This window comes from Podarcis cretensis, assembly GCF_951804945.1.
Source record: "Podarcis cretensis genome assembly, chromosome: 1".
Classification (NCBI taxonomy): Eukaryota; Metazoa; Chordata; class Lepidosauria; order Squamata; family Lacertidae; genus Podarcis; species Podarcis cretensis.
The window spans coordinates 77,965,936-77,980,977 of NC_137170.1; the positions used below are offsets into that span (position 1 = coordinate 77,965,936).

Consider the following 15,042-nt stretch of genomic DNA (forward strand, 5'->3'; position numbering starts at 1 on the left):
AACTCCTTTCACCAGAACAGCTCAAGAGCTGTTTGTTAAAAACAAAATGTACATTTAAAACTTTTTTTTAAAAAATATTCAAAATTATAACAAGACATATTATCCAAAAACATATCATCCTTGTCCCCCCCCCAATTTTCCTCCCTCCCCCCCAAAAAACCCACCCACCCCCACCCCACCCCCATCTTCCCTCAGTTCCAGTCTTTGGTTTCTCTAAGAATGCGGTTTTCTGCATGTTACAAAGTTGTATAGATACTCAAACTATTCAGCTGATTATTATCAATAAAAAGTTTGTGAATGTTTACTCAAAACCTGACAAGGAGTCCAGTTCGCTTTGTTGTGTCTTCAGATACTTTGTAAAGGGTTCCCATTCATCCTTAAAGTCACAGTTATCCTTGTCCCATAGCTTATATGTCAGTTTTGCCAGTTCTGCATAGTCCATCAATTTTTCTTGCCATGATTCTTTAGTTGGGGTTTCTTCAGTCTTCCATCCATGTGCTACCAGAACTCTCGTGGCCGTTGTTGCATACATGAAGATGTTTTTCAACTTTTTTGGCAGGTCTTTCCCTACAATCCCCAACAAAAATGCTTCGGGTTTTTTTTAACAAATATTAAATGGAACATTTTCTTCAATTCATTGTATATCATTTCCCCAAAATTTTTAATTACCTTACAATCCCACCACATATGATAAAATGTTCCCTCCTTTTCCTTACACTTCCAACATATATTTGAACTAGTTTTGTACATTTCCCCTAACTGCACTGGTGTTATGTACCACCTGTACATCATCTCCGCGTAATTCTCCTTCAATAGGGAACAATCTGTAAACTTTAAGTCAGTTTTCCATAATTTAACCCAATCTTCCATCATAATGTTGTGACCTATATCTTGTGCCCATTTAATCATAACTGATTTTACCTCTTCCTCTTTCGTCTCCCATTCTAATAGTATGCTGTATGCGGCCTTCAGTAGTCTCACTTTCCCTTCAATCACTTCCATTTGAAACCTAGATCTAGTATAACTAAATCCTTTCTTGCTGTCTTCTTTATGTGTTTCATATAGTTGTCAATAATGCAACCAACTCTGAGAGTACACTTAAAACATTTAATGCATTTCTTCCTACAACTGTATCTGGATTGACATCTGGTCTGTGTTGCCTAAACCTGAGACACCTTGCTTGTGACTAAGGACGCATCAAGGCTGTCACGGATTTGGCACTATTTCACATCAATTCTGCTTCCCAAAAATGTTGGTCTTTTTGCAGTAAGGAAAGTGAAAGGAAAATGCTTTGGAAACTGTGCGATAATAATGGCTTGCTGGGATGCTTCATAACCTCCACAGAAACAAATGAGAATGAATCCTAATGCTGCATAAACTCCATAAGAACTTTGTGCAAGCAAATCAGGATGGATGCTCAATAAACAGAATGTTTGGAAATCAGCAAGAACTCAGCAGCAGACAGTATGTACTCCAAATAAACTTCTTAACTTTCAGTATAATATGCAAGCTTCATCAGTTCACAAAGATCTTTAGTTGTTTTGGTGTGGTCTTTTTTTTAATGCAGTGGCTTTTAAATTGCTATATTTGGGTGAGCCGTGACCAACATGCGAACTGGTCCAGTTGACATCTGAGCTATGGGGGTCTGGCATAACAGCTATGGCAAAATTGTGATCACGTGTACTGCTATGCCAGGATTGTGGTCATTATACTTCTGAGGGAAAACAGTGGCTGCTGGTCAAACTGAATGACACATTGAATTGGTGTACATCACAAAGGCAGATCAGAGTAGTAAAAAAATAAACTGAATGACACAACAAGTGCAAAATGCTAAAATTTTATTAATCATTGAAACTGTTCTCTTTAAGAAACAAATAAAAACAGCAAAAGGTAAAGATATCCCTCAACCAGGCATCATTTGACAGATGGTGCTAATACAGAAGAAAATAGTCTATTTTCCAGAAACAAATAAATAGTAATGGTACAACATTAAAAAATAATTCATTGTCCTAGAACAGAATTTATATTATTGATATTTACTACTTTGGTTTAAAAAGTTCTTCATATGACAATTCGGCAAATATATCTATATATCTTATGTTCATTTTGTAAACATTTATATTTTAAAAAATCCAGATCTTCATACAATTAATATGCTGATGATATCATGTAAACAGTCTTCTTCAGCAGCAGCCATACTTCATGGGGAGTTTTTTTGTACAAAAATAGATCTACAAATAATATCTGAGTATTATAGCCCCACAGCCTTTGAGAGGTTGAAGTTTGTAGAAAAAGGAACTTGGGGAAAAAACACAAAAAAGGCTGACCAAGTTATGAAAGTGAGATCTAACTTTTGCAAAGGTGATAGAGAACAGACCATGTTGACCAATGGAACTGTAATGGAACTGGACACTATGAGTAGCTCTTTCTGCTCCAAAGTTATGGCTGGCTTGTGCTACTTGGTGGAGGAAATTCTTCTGGCTGTATTAGAAATGCCAGTGTCTGTACCAATGCTTTGTTAATATTGGCATCATAACTTCACAAGAGTTCAAGCTAAAATCCTTTTTTTGTCTCCCACCCTAACCTTTTATCATGCCAAATACTTTCCTCTCCAAGTTTTGTAACTGCACAGTGTAGTCTCACAAAGGCCTTGCCCCAAGAAAAGTGTCACCTAGAATTTCTAATTGTTTGGCACCCCAAAGAAAAGAAAATACTTTTCTGCCAAGAGTAGATTTAAAAGAAGAGAAATTCATCTGTATGTTCAAGTTGCTGCCTTGGATACTTTTTATTTCAAAACAGCAAGATTCATTTTAATTTATCTTCTGTTAATTATTGGTGTTGGTCATTTAAAAAATGTCTAGGTCAGTCCTGGCTCCTGTTTTTATTTCTGGCCAAGCTGCTGTTCTTCTTGCTGCTGCTGCTGCTGCTGCTGCTGCTGCTCTTCCTGCTGCTGTTGCTGCTGTTCTTCCTGCTGCTGCTGCTGTTCTTGCTCTCCTGGTGTTGGGCTGGGCTTCACATCACATTGATTGCTCACACACTCACATGAGTCAACATGGATGTATGAATATTCAATGGTGGAGCGATCAGGGCACATCAGTGTCACTTGCCTCTTGCTGGTTTTGCTTTCCTTACAGCATGCACATGTGTGATCCAATGTGTTAGCCTCAGAAGAGTATCTAAGAGAAAACAAAGAAGGCTTTAGCTGTTGCAGAATCAAGTCCACCACTCACACCAACCCACAGTGCCATCATTCTGCTTTTGTTTGTATTGGAAACAATCAGTCTGACATGGTTCATTTAGAATAGATTGAGTACTGGTGTCCACTTAATTCTATTGCCTGCTGTCACACCTAAGTTTGCATTAGAGATAAATTGAGTTTTTGGGGAAGAATTTTTAAATACTGGGCCTAAAAGTACCATTTTTTGAGTAAACAACCACTCTCAATATTATGGCCCACCTCAAACTCCACAACAAACTTATATACAAATGGTAAGATCACAATATAATCTATCACACTGCCTCCATGCTTTGAAAAGTGGGTATATTTCCTGGGCCAATCTCCCTCTATCATACCATTTAATATTAACAATTCCCTCTGCCTTACAACATGGGCTAAACAAAGCTCTGAATAATTACATCTATGATCTTTAGACAGACGGGAGGTACCTCTGGCTAAGAAAATATCTGGTTCCAGAATCTGATTGTAATGGGTGTACAAATTTACATCGTTTACTCCCATATGTGCGTTAAAATCCCCTGCAATGATAGACACTGCAGTAGGATATAGTGATTCCAAAGATTCTATATAGTTCTCTAGGTCTATCCAGATAGTATTTACAGTAGTTTTTGTTGTTGTTGTTGTTGTTTTGACAAGAAAGTGAATTGCCTGATGTCACCTGTCAAATGAGTACATAATTGAGCTCAAAAATGAAGTGTTCTGCTTCCCAGCACAATTTTCCATGTCTTGCTAACCTGGACTTCAACTGAATGACCCCTGGACTATTCATTGGGTTTTAGAGTTTTAGAGTTCCCCGGGGGAGGCAGCAATGCCCACTTTTCTACTTACATTGAAGAACTGCCACAGTGGCCTTCGCAGTACCGTAATTCGACAGGTTCAGTAGCTTCACATCCATTATGTCTGATGAGACTTGTGATGTTCTTTGGAATACAATCTCCCGCTGTGAGAGGGGAGAACAACCAAAAACAAAAACCATCATAACTGTGTGCTCACAAATACTGCCTAACAGAAGACTGAGTAGGGTAAGGTGGTGTGTGAGTGCACATGTGCAAACTGTCGAAACTGGCAAGGAAAAATGAATTGTAGGTCCAGGGCTTTTTTTCCAGCTGGAACTCACTGGAACTCAGTTCTTGCACCTCTCAGGTGGGCACCATTGCCATTATAAGAGAACAAGGGAGGCATTCAGGCTGAGTTCTGGCACCTCTTTTTCTAGAAAAATAGCACTGGGTAGGTCCATCATAATAAGAACCCACTTCTTGATGCACTGGAAAGTCAGGATGGGAGGAAAGAACATGATAAACTCCTGTACTGATCTAGCCTAATGCCACTAGCATGTTTTGACAAAGAAGCCTGTGCTATACATTTGACCACAAAGACTTCTCGCTCCACAGTACTAGTCTCGATGTTCACACCTATGCTGCAAAGGTGCAGAGGAAAATCTTAGCACTTTCTCTCTGCACAGATAATTTATTGGCTCACTTCCTGCCTGACCGTAGCAAATATAGGCAAAAACACAGTCTACTGCAGGGGTGTGGAACTTTTTGTAGAGGGCCTTTTCCCCTCAAGCATAATCTGTTGGAACTACATATTGGTGGTAGTGGGCCAGAGTCAAAAGTGGGTAGGGCTTGAGACAAAGGTAAGGGAGGGGCACAGCTTTCCCTCTCTTTCTAACACACTTTTCATTCTCTCTCTCTCTCCCTTAAACCCTTTCCCCTATTTTTCTCCTCCTTGCTACCCATGTGAAATTAAGTTATGGACCACATGAAATAAGGACGTGCACAGGTAGTGCCACAGATTGCCCACCCCCTGCTCTCGTACATTGTGGGTTTTTTGTTTTTTTTTTTGGTGTGCAGGCTTATTTTAACAATTTTGTCATAACTTACGTGGAGGTCCGCACACCTTGCAGCAGCCATCTTCACTCAGTCTCACATTCTCCTGAAAAACCAAAATGGGTTAGATGAATTTACAGATAACCTAAACGATTATTATTCTCTGAACAAATGCAGTTTCTTTGTGGCCATGAGAGACCTTCACCATTGCCAGGACTTCCTGGAAAAGTGTGCACAAAGACAGGTAAACAATATTTGGGCCCATAGACTCCAAAGCACATTGTCTCCCACAATACAGTTAATACCTTCTATTAATTTTAAGCACTGTAATTGGGATGCTTGAAGATTTTTACTGGGCTGCATTTTTAAGCACTAATACAAAGATTAGAACACAGATAGCATTCTTTTTTTTTTTGCAGTTTTCTGAATTGTGATGCATTTCTGCACTTAAAAACCATGTAAAATGTATATTTCAGGTTAGAATATGTACAAAAATGTTTATGTGCACATTTGGGGTAAACTAATCTCTCAATGAATAATTCATACCTGTTTATTAGAAGTTATACCTTAAATTTCTTACTGTACACAGCATTGCCAACTATTATACAATTCTGTGTAGTAGTGCTCCTACTCTCTCCTGCTTGGTATTTTGCTTCATCTTATTTACTATCCTTAGTCTGTCTAGGTTCCTTTAGTTTTGATTTATTGTTGTATTATGGTATCATTGAAAATTAATATTTTTTTATGAAATGCATACAAAAGTATGTATTTTAAGGGGAAATGTATACAATATTTTGTGGGGAAAATGTATATTTGCATGTGTTTAATAATGATGATAATGATAACAACAACAATAATAATCCACTTTTTAAAAAATTCCCTCCCCGCAATAATAATCCACTTGATACAGAATCAGGATGAAACACTTATTAAGGAATACATTTGAAACTGACATGGACCAAAATTAGACTATTTATACAGCCCTAAACAACAATTATATAACTACACAAGCATTTCATTTAGCATTTACAGTATCTAGTGAATGACACTTCTCAGATTGCATTAAATAAAGTAGGGAACTGAAGAGATATATGAACAGGAACTTGATACGGGCCCAAGTCTGACTCTGTTAATTTAGGCTTGGTTTAGGACCCTTGCCTATCATAATAATTCCAAACTACCGAAACAAACCCATATGATTTATGCATTTTTTTAAAAAAACATACCCTCATCCAGCTTTCTTAGATAAACCCTGATCTCACTGAGTAGATAATCTAACAGACACAAAGACTTTTGATCATATTGGTAAACTTACAGGTGGGCAGTTAAGTGGAGCGCAGGGTCTTTTGGTAGGGACAGGAATATACTGGTCCTCAACCAATTCACATTCATAAGTTGTGCAGTTGTTTCCTGGATGATGCCAAATCTCCCCAGGCTGAAAAAAGTCAGAGTTATAGTTATGTTATTAGAAGCTGACACGGGATTTTTATGTCCTTCAAAGGGCTTTGATTGTATCACTAAGATAATACAGATAGGGTAAAAAAGCAAAGAAAATTTATGATAAATTTACTATAATAAGGAAAGGTCATTATGAAAACTATGTGGGAAAGAATATAGCTTTCATATTCACAGCTAGGTTTGCTTGCCTCCACTCAGCTCTACTGAGCTACCTTTATCAAACTCTAACAGACCATGTCCTCTGCTTTTGCCATCTGTTTTCATATTACACAGTTGTGCATATTACACAGATGAAGGAAGGAAGAAACCCCATGTGGATTTGTTGATACAATTGAGTGCCTTATTTCATTGCTTCATGGTCTCTGGTTGTCTCAAATGCACAAATACACACATTCTCTCTCCATGCCTATCTTCATGACAAACTGCACTGTGAAACAGTTTGGCATCACTTTGCTAAATGTGACTTCATTGGCCTCCCTGACACAAGGATTTGACCATATATAAACCCTTTAGCTCAGGCACGTGGAGTCGGAATTCTGCCCCCAGATACTCATGACTGCGTTCTATCAAGAGAAACAGATTGTGTGATCAAATATCTGAAGGCATAGCTTGGTCACATGTGGCATCTTACTTTCAAGCATTCTCTCTGGAGTGGGATGGGTTCAATTGGTGGATGACCACATGCTTCCCACACTTTATGGACAGGGTGGTAGGTCAGTGGCAGAGCTTCAGCCACAGACTCAATCCCATGCATCTCCAAGTAGGGCTGAGGGAGAGCCCTGCTTGAAAATTTGGGGGGTTTTCCCCTTAAGAAGGTTGGGAGAGAACATAGGCTGAGTGGTACTGAAAAAGGAAAAGAAATTCTGGAGAGCTAGTGAGTTTAGACAGTTCTGAGCTAGACTCGGTCAGACTCGGTAGAAGGCAGTAGAAGTCTCCAGGTTCAATTGCTGGCACCTCTCAGGGATTTCAGGTTGCAAGTCTAAGACTTAGGAGAGTCCTTTCTAATCAGACTAGGCAACACTAGGCTATATTCATTAATAAAGCTACAATAAAAACTACACTTCAAATTAAAATAAGGGATTGGTATCTCCTTCACAGAATGTGGGGAGTTAACGCAACATTGGCTATATGGGCCAACCATCTGATAGGGCAGCTTCTTTTTTCTCCCTTTTTACTATTTTTATATAGCACAAAGTTTCACAAGCCAAAAAGATTTATACTAAAGTTTTGCACTCAAAACATCCAATGGAGCAGAAAAAGGCAATGGTAGGAAAAGATAACTATGGGAATTTAAATGCAGATCTATTAATTATTGCTTCAGTTAATATCATTCATGGCCTCTAGTAAGCTTCCACTCCAAGCATGAGAAACACAAGTATGACAGAACATGAGATTGCATGTATGGGTATTCATAAAACATTAGCTACCTTGATAACCTGAACACTGGATCCCTCTTTTATAACACATGCTACCGCTGAGCATTTACCACAGCATTGTCCAGGGATTTCCTTGTATTCTTGGGCCTGTATATGAGAAAATATGGAAAGAGATTCATAAGATCAAGGAGGTGAAATAGCTAGGTTTGCAGATAAATTCCTGAAAAGCCAGCTATTTACAAAAACAGTTTGTAACACTAACTTACCACTGGGCAGTTTTTGTCACATGCTTGTGACACACATTCCACCGTGTTTATTTGGCTTTCTGGATCTTGCTCAACAGAACATCTGCACGTTTCACAGAGGCCTCTTGGAACAACTGCTCCAGGCTAAAGAAGGGCAGAGGAGAAATGGTCCTAAATAATTCTAAACTGTTTTCATAAATCAGAAATATCACAAATGTATGCAACTGGTCTTCCTCCACCAACAGAAAGCCCATTGACCCAGCATAGGCTTCCATAAGTGTCATGAGCACGGAAGTGATTCAGTGATTCTCTCCTGCTATAGCTTCCTGCACCACCTGCCATGTTGTTCTGTGGGGTTCCCCAACCCTTTGAAGCATATTTGGGGCTTGGGAGGGGGGCAAGTGACACACTAGGAGGGGTAAAAACTGTAATTTGCTTTTCTTTCTGTTCTGCTGACAGAAGCACCCACTGGATCATAGAGCTTTCTGTCAGTGAAGGATCACCAATTGGATGCAGCTTCTTCATTTAATCTTGAGTATACAAGCTCATTTAATTCTAAGAATGCTTGAAAATGTGTGGATTGTCTTGCTTCATCTAGCTCAGGATTCTTTGAAAGAACCACAGCAACTGGCAGGCCTCTTTTCAACTTATGAACCAAGGTGGTTTTTTCTTTCTACCGGGATGCATAAATGTTTCCATGAAAGGGGTATATTTATCTATGGGTTGTGGAATGGATTTGGAATTGTTAATCTGGGATGAAAAAGAAATGTAGGGTTTCTAGTCCCTTCCTTTTGATCTGAACTGATAGGCAACTTATTTAAAGGGGGGGAAATTCTGCACCTTAATGCAGGATACACTGAGAATTCTCTTGGATGCTAAAGTATTTCTGTTGTGAAAGCTTATAATTCATAGTTTGAATCAAAGGAAGATATGCAGGGTTTTTCCAGTAACATCATAACTTCTAAAAGCTTTTCATGGAGGGCTAAACACACTCACTATTAATCCACATCAATCAGAGGCACCATCTTCTGAAGCACGTTGAGGGCAAAGATGCAATGTCCTGACATTGCAAGCACAACATCACACAACATGCCGACATTGTTTCATGCCCAACTCCACCAATATGGGGACCCGGCCCCCTCAACAAAAAGACACCGAGGGGCCCCACAGTGCCTATGACATCAACCATTTTTGTGTAGATCATTTTCTTAATAAATAATTTTATTTTATTTTTAAAATAATGCTTTATGTATATTTCTTTTTTTATTGGTTTGTGTAATCTAGTTTTGCTTTATTCAGACGTGGACTGTTTTTGTGAGCAAGTGATTTATATGTTTACCAAACAAACAAACAAATTATTGCTTCTAGCATTCATTATTATAAAATGTACTTACTTTGTAGAATATGTCTTTGTCAATACAGCCGGGTATTTTCACTGTAAAACAGAAAGGTGCAATGGAATGAATCTTAAAATTTTATTTTCAGTGATAAGAATGGAATATTGCTGTGTATGCTACAGAGTATGCATTTTAAATGCATTCTCAGAGTATGCATTTTAAAACACATTCTCAGAGTATGCATTTTAAAACACATTCTCAGCCACAGGCTCAAATAATTCTGGAAATGGTAATTTGCCAAGGATTCTGGGAATTGTAGCTCTGTGAGAGGTAAACTAATGTTACCAGGATATATAGTGTGTCCAGAACCTTTGAAGGCAAACAAGGAAGTACCAATATAGCTGTGATTCAAATGGTTTCTTGATGAGTGTGCAATGGGTTCTTCCTGTAGAGTTGTTTGAGGAATTCAGTCTTTTAGGAAGTCCAATACAAACTAACCTGATGTGCACCACTCATACTAATGCACAGATCAGAATTTAACTATCCACCAGATTTCAAACTTCACTGAAAGCCACAATGCAGTTCTCAGTAATTTGAATATTTCAAAAGATACATTTAAATACGGTACATATTTTGAGAGAAATATATATCCTAAATAATATATGGTTTGGGGGAAAATTTGTTTAGTAAATGTAAGCAGGTATTTAAATTTGAACATTCATGGTGATTTCATCTGCAAATGCAGGTCAGCATGGAAATGGGATGGTATGGGTTTATGGGTACACACATGTGAAAGTGATGTGGACAGGAAGTGGATGGGTCCACCCTAATGTCTACTCCTAGTAACCATGCCAGGATCAAGTACACAAGCAGTAAGGATTCAGCTTGAGGTTCTGCAAACCCTGCCTTATGCAGGTTTGAAGAAATGTGTGTATATGTTACAAAATATCCTCTCCCAAAAGATAATCTTACAAAATACCCCTATTGCAAAAGAAGCCCCAACGAAACTGGGACTTGCCAGCAGCAGCTTAATTGACCAGCTTCTCAGCAGATATGAGATATATAACAAATTAAGCATTTGCTTCTTCAGAACAATTTCAGGATTCTTGCAACAGGAAATAAAAACAGTTGAAGAGGCAAAATGGCCACTGGAATGCCAGCTCATAGCATGGGAGGGTGGGGAGTTGAAGAGAGAGAGGAAGAGAGAGGGAAGGGGGAGGGGAGAGAAGTTTCAAATACTCCTGAGAAATGTCATGTTTCAGTTCTTACCACAAGTGGCTTTAATGCAGCAATCTCCTGGCAGCTTTTGTTGTTTTAATTCATATCCTACTGGACAGGTCTCAACGGATTCAGGACAGTAACTAGTGTTGCATACTATATAAGACAAAAAAAAAAAGCCATAAAAGAAAGTCAGTATATTTTCATTAGAACAAGAACATACAGGGCATTTTTCAACACTCCAGTTATGTCCAGAGAAACATCTGCTTCCATTATAACAAGAACATTATAACAAGAACAAGAATGTCTGAAGAAGAGGTGTGAATCTCTACAGGATGTTTTCAGGCTCCAACTCCTAGCCCCTGTGGCCAATGGAGATGCAGTCTAATAACAGCTGGAGGGCCACAGGTTGCCCAACTCTGCCCACCAGCACTCATGTAGTATGGATAGATTAACCACTATGCCACATGATTTGTGGCACAGGGCTTCAGTCCAATTGTAAGACCTCCTGTGGTGTAACTAATGGGAATTTACCTAAGTGGAAAAGGTACTCATTTGGAAGTGGTTGCTTTGAGCTATTCACAATGGATTGCAACCGATATTGCAGAAGCAGAAGGAAATTAAGCATAATGGACCTTTCCCTTTTGCCTCCTCCCTCTTCAATCCCCTGTACCCACACAAGCCTCTTAAGCCAACAGGCTGAGAAGTGATAGCCTCTTCTACTAGACAGCATGGGATATGTGGGGTAGTCACCTTGAAACTCACCAGGGGGAAAGGACAGGGTATGTATGTATGTATGTATGTATGTATGTATGTATAAAGAAGATTATGTCATTTGCAGTTTCAGTAGGAGGAAAGACTCACCCAAAAATGGGCAGAGAAAACTAACATTGGTACAAGATTTCTCCAACTGATTCTGGGCATTTCCACCCTCTCACTCAGATAACATTTCCCATAGTATTTAGCAGTCCCCCCACCATCAGCCCCGGAAAAAGGCTTTTTAGGAGGATGCAGGAGGTAGAAAGGAAGGGAAAGGGAAGATCGGTCGTGTGAGCTGTCTTCCGCTCATGCAGCACCGGATTGAAGCATGATATATTTTGTTTCAAACAGGCAAGAGATTGTACTTACCACATTTCATCTGAGGACAGCATTTATCTTCAGGTGTTGTGACACTGACAGGCACAAAGCCTTCAAATTCACAGTGTTCTGGGACAGGTGTTGCACATATCTTTGGTGTACACTGCACTTTAAGAGTATATTTTTCACAAGTACACTCCTGGCAGTTGCTGATCCAGCTTGCTCCAGGCTGCAAAAAAAAATTTTAAAAATTGTATTTAAAAGAAAATAAGATACATCATCCCTAAATTTGCCTTGTCAGAGATCATGTCAGAAAGAGTGCCATCAACATATATCAAGGCTGTAAATACTTAGCTGAATAATCAGTTTAATTACTTACTCAATTATTTTTTTACAAAAAGGGTGCCTCCAATTAATCGGCTGATTAAAGCCATAATAATTACTGTACAATCGGGGGGGGGGATGACAGGACCATAGATGCATCTTAAAAGAGGCACTCTGTACTGGGTGAGACCCCTCACCTTCTGTTCTACTCAATTCACTACATCATAGTTGTAGCGCCCCCTAGGCTTGGCACCCAGCCCAGGGGAACCAGTTGTGCTGCCCTGAATTGGCCTCTGCTCCCAACACCTTCTGAGGTGACCCATCCACATTTCATGAAGTACATATTTTTAGTTACCTCTTTGGGCATCCCGTCTGGTCCAGTACAACCTGAAAGAAATGTAATAACAGAGATTTTTTGCACTGCTGTTCCTCAAGAGTCCTGGAGCAAATTTAGCTACCTGAGCAAACAGGCCACAGCGCCATCTGGCATTGTTATCTGGGTCAAAGTGCAATGGAAAGCTGCTGGGACTGTGAGGTGCTGCCGAGACTGAACTGTACCAGAAAGAACAACAAAAGTTCTTGTGGTGCCTTAAAGACTAAACAACTCTGTGGGAGGAATTCAACATAGTGCTAGTTAAGTCAGCATAAGCATTTCTTGACTCCTTCAGAGCCAGATGCAGGGTTGCATGGAGGGAGGAGAAACAGGGAATGCCTTGCTGCATTGGTGGAAGATCTTGTGCAGGCTTCTGCTAGCATGGCTCATTCGTTGAATCCTGCCTGTCATTTATAATTATTTAAGCTGCTGCAAGATTCTTCGGCTATTTTTGTTGCAACAGACTAACATGACTATCCCTCTAGAAGTTGTGGGCATGAAAGCCAGGGATGTCATCTTTGAAGGATACATGGAAATTCCTCATTGTATCAAGACTCCATTTCCTTCTGAAACTCGTGCAAGGTGACCACTGATCACATAGCATTCTCTTGAGTGATTATTACTGCTTCTTGAGTTACTCCTGTTGTTTCTGGAAATCACTTTCTCTTGGGTTTCTAAGGGTGCTTCTGTCTCCCTGCTGAGGCTACCTAGATTAGGCTGACCTGAATTGCAGCTGAGGAACCCTCCATATAGTGTTGCTGTAGTGTGGTACTCTCTCCTGTCCTTGAAACAAAAATACTCACCACACTGTTGTACACAGATATCATTGTAGGAGTTGAAGAGCTTGGTTCCAGGAGCACAGAAGCAACCTTCAACTATGCCAGTGCCATTATGCTGACTAGCCCTGCTGCAGAAAGAAAGCATGGGTTACGGTCATACAGCACCCTTTTGCATTGTGAAAATTCAGTCTATGCCTTGAATCATCAGCACGGTTAAGAGCGTGATGACTCTGAACTGAGTTCAAATCCAGCATGCTATTGACTACATAACACTGGCTCCAACAACTGGAGTGAAACAGACCTAAACAGAGATTCCGTTCTTTCCTTACCTATTATCACATGTGGGAGGGTTGATAGGGCCACATGGGTCATATACTTTGCCTTCAGGACAGCTGTATGCTAAACATGGTGAGAAAAATAAACCAAGGTGAACATAAAGACATACTTTGATACACTTTACATTTACAGCTACTGCAACTACAGTATGACTTTCCCCACACTCTTTCTCTCCTTTTACTGGTAGTTAATGGCATGGGAGGGTCTCTTTGTTAAAAAGAAGCAAACAGAAACCAACACCCTAAAATTCTAGCCACATTTCAACATGTTTAGTTGCCATATATTCTGCTTCTATTCATATAATTGTTTTTATTAGATATGCTTCCTGTGAACATGATGGCACATTCCTGTGATCCTAAAGACAGAACACTATACTTAAATGAACCAGAAGGGCCCAGACTCTAGATCTCATTTGGACATCTGCCCTCTTAAAGCCTCAGTAAATGTATAGCTGAAGAGGTTCTCAAAGGCTGAGAATGTCCTCTCATCTTTCTGTATTTTAGTCATTAAACTACAATTCCCTAAGATGGATCTATTTACAAAAATAAAACTGACACATGCAAAGTATTTAATGAACAAGGCTCCCATGGCTGTATAATTTGTGGAGAAACTGTGGCATTGATTAACACTCCAGTACTTACGGCATGAACCATTAGTCTTCGCTCTCCAGTCAATGCAAACACCTTTAGAGGCACAGAGTGAAGCATATATCTCTAAGCCTGAACACTGCATGGTGGTATTGACTATGTGGCAAGAATCAAAGGAGCAACCTTGGTGGAAGGGCTTTGGAGGTATGATTTGATGGCAATCAGAGAAGACTCTGTAAAAAAAAAATCACAAAGACATGATAATCAGGGAAGACTCCGTAAAAGATATCATAAACACTTGACATGAACATACATTTTTGAATATGACTATTTTCACTTCTGGGATTTGAAGAGCTGGAAAACAGGATTTTTAAAAAAGGTTTCTCAGGACTGAATGTTCATCATGGTATAGAATTTCACGCACATGAAATTCAGCTTTCACTAATTTCAATTATATTCACAACAGAATTGTAGCTTTCTGGAAGAAAGATGTGGTATGGTGCAAAACAAGTCTGCTTTAAATGCACAGCAAATGAGTTGATTGCATCAAAGGTCTCCCAGGAGCCTTTAAAAAAAAGGGTTGTCGCAAACTAACTTTCAAACAAAGTTTCACAAGCCAAATTTCCAATAACAGCAACAAGAATATTATAACTTAGGGTTGCCATACACCCGGAATTTCCCGGATATAGCTGGGATTCGGTCAACAACATTTGTATCCAAATTTTCACATTTTGAAATATGGCAACCCTATTATAACTGTAAATTGATTTTTTCAGTGAATTTGTGGGTTTGATATGCAGGCTTGAAGAAATGTGAAGCTAGATGTGTTAAGACACCTTCCGCCCCGCAGACCTTTATAGTAAGA

The 15,042-nt window shown here is 39.3% G+C and overlaps 1 protein-coding gene across 1 annotated transcript in view; it reads right to left on the reverse strand.

Moving 5' to 3' along the window:
* Positions 1 to 1,821: 1,821 nt before the first annotated feature.
* MUC5AC (mucin 5AC, oligomeric mucus/gel-forming) overlaps positions 1,822 to 15,042 on the reverse strand; it is a 61,285-nt gene continuing 48,064 nt past the window's right edge. Inside the window, exons 37-49 of the mRNA XM_079985083.1 lie at positions 14,232 to 14,410; positions 13,584 to 13,653; positions 13,279 to 13,382; positions 12,458 to 12,489; positions 11,830 to 12,007; positions 10,753 to 10,857; positions 9,541 to 9,581; positions 8,168 to 8,290; positions 7,953 to 8,048; positions 6,383 to 6,502; positions 5,122 to 5,173; positions 4,067 to 4,178; positions 1,822 to 3,176 (exon numbers count right to left, since the gene is read on the reverse strand). Of these exons, the coding sequence (XP_079841209.1) occupies positions 2,882 to 3,176; positions 4,067 to 4,178; positions 5,122 to 5,173; positions 6,383 to 6,502; positions 7,953 to 8,048; positions 8,168 to 8,290; positions 9,541 to 9,581; positions 10,753 to 10,857; positions 11,830 to 12,007; positions 12,458 to 12,489; positions 13,279 to 13,382; positions 13,584 to 13,653; positions 14,232 to 14,410 (1,507 nt within the window). The 3' untranslated portion in view covers positions 1,822 to 2,881. The remainder of the gene's footprint in view (positions 3,177 to 4,066; positions 4,179 to 5,121; positions 5,174 to 6,382; positions 6,503 to 7,952; positions 8,049 to 8,167; positions 8,291 to 9,540; positions 9,582 to 10,752; positions 10,858 to 11,829; positions 12,008 to 12,457; positions 12,490 to 13,278; positions 13,383 to 13,583; positions 13,654 to 14,231; positions 14,411 to 15,042) is intronic.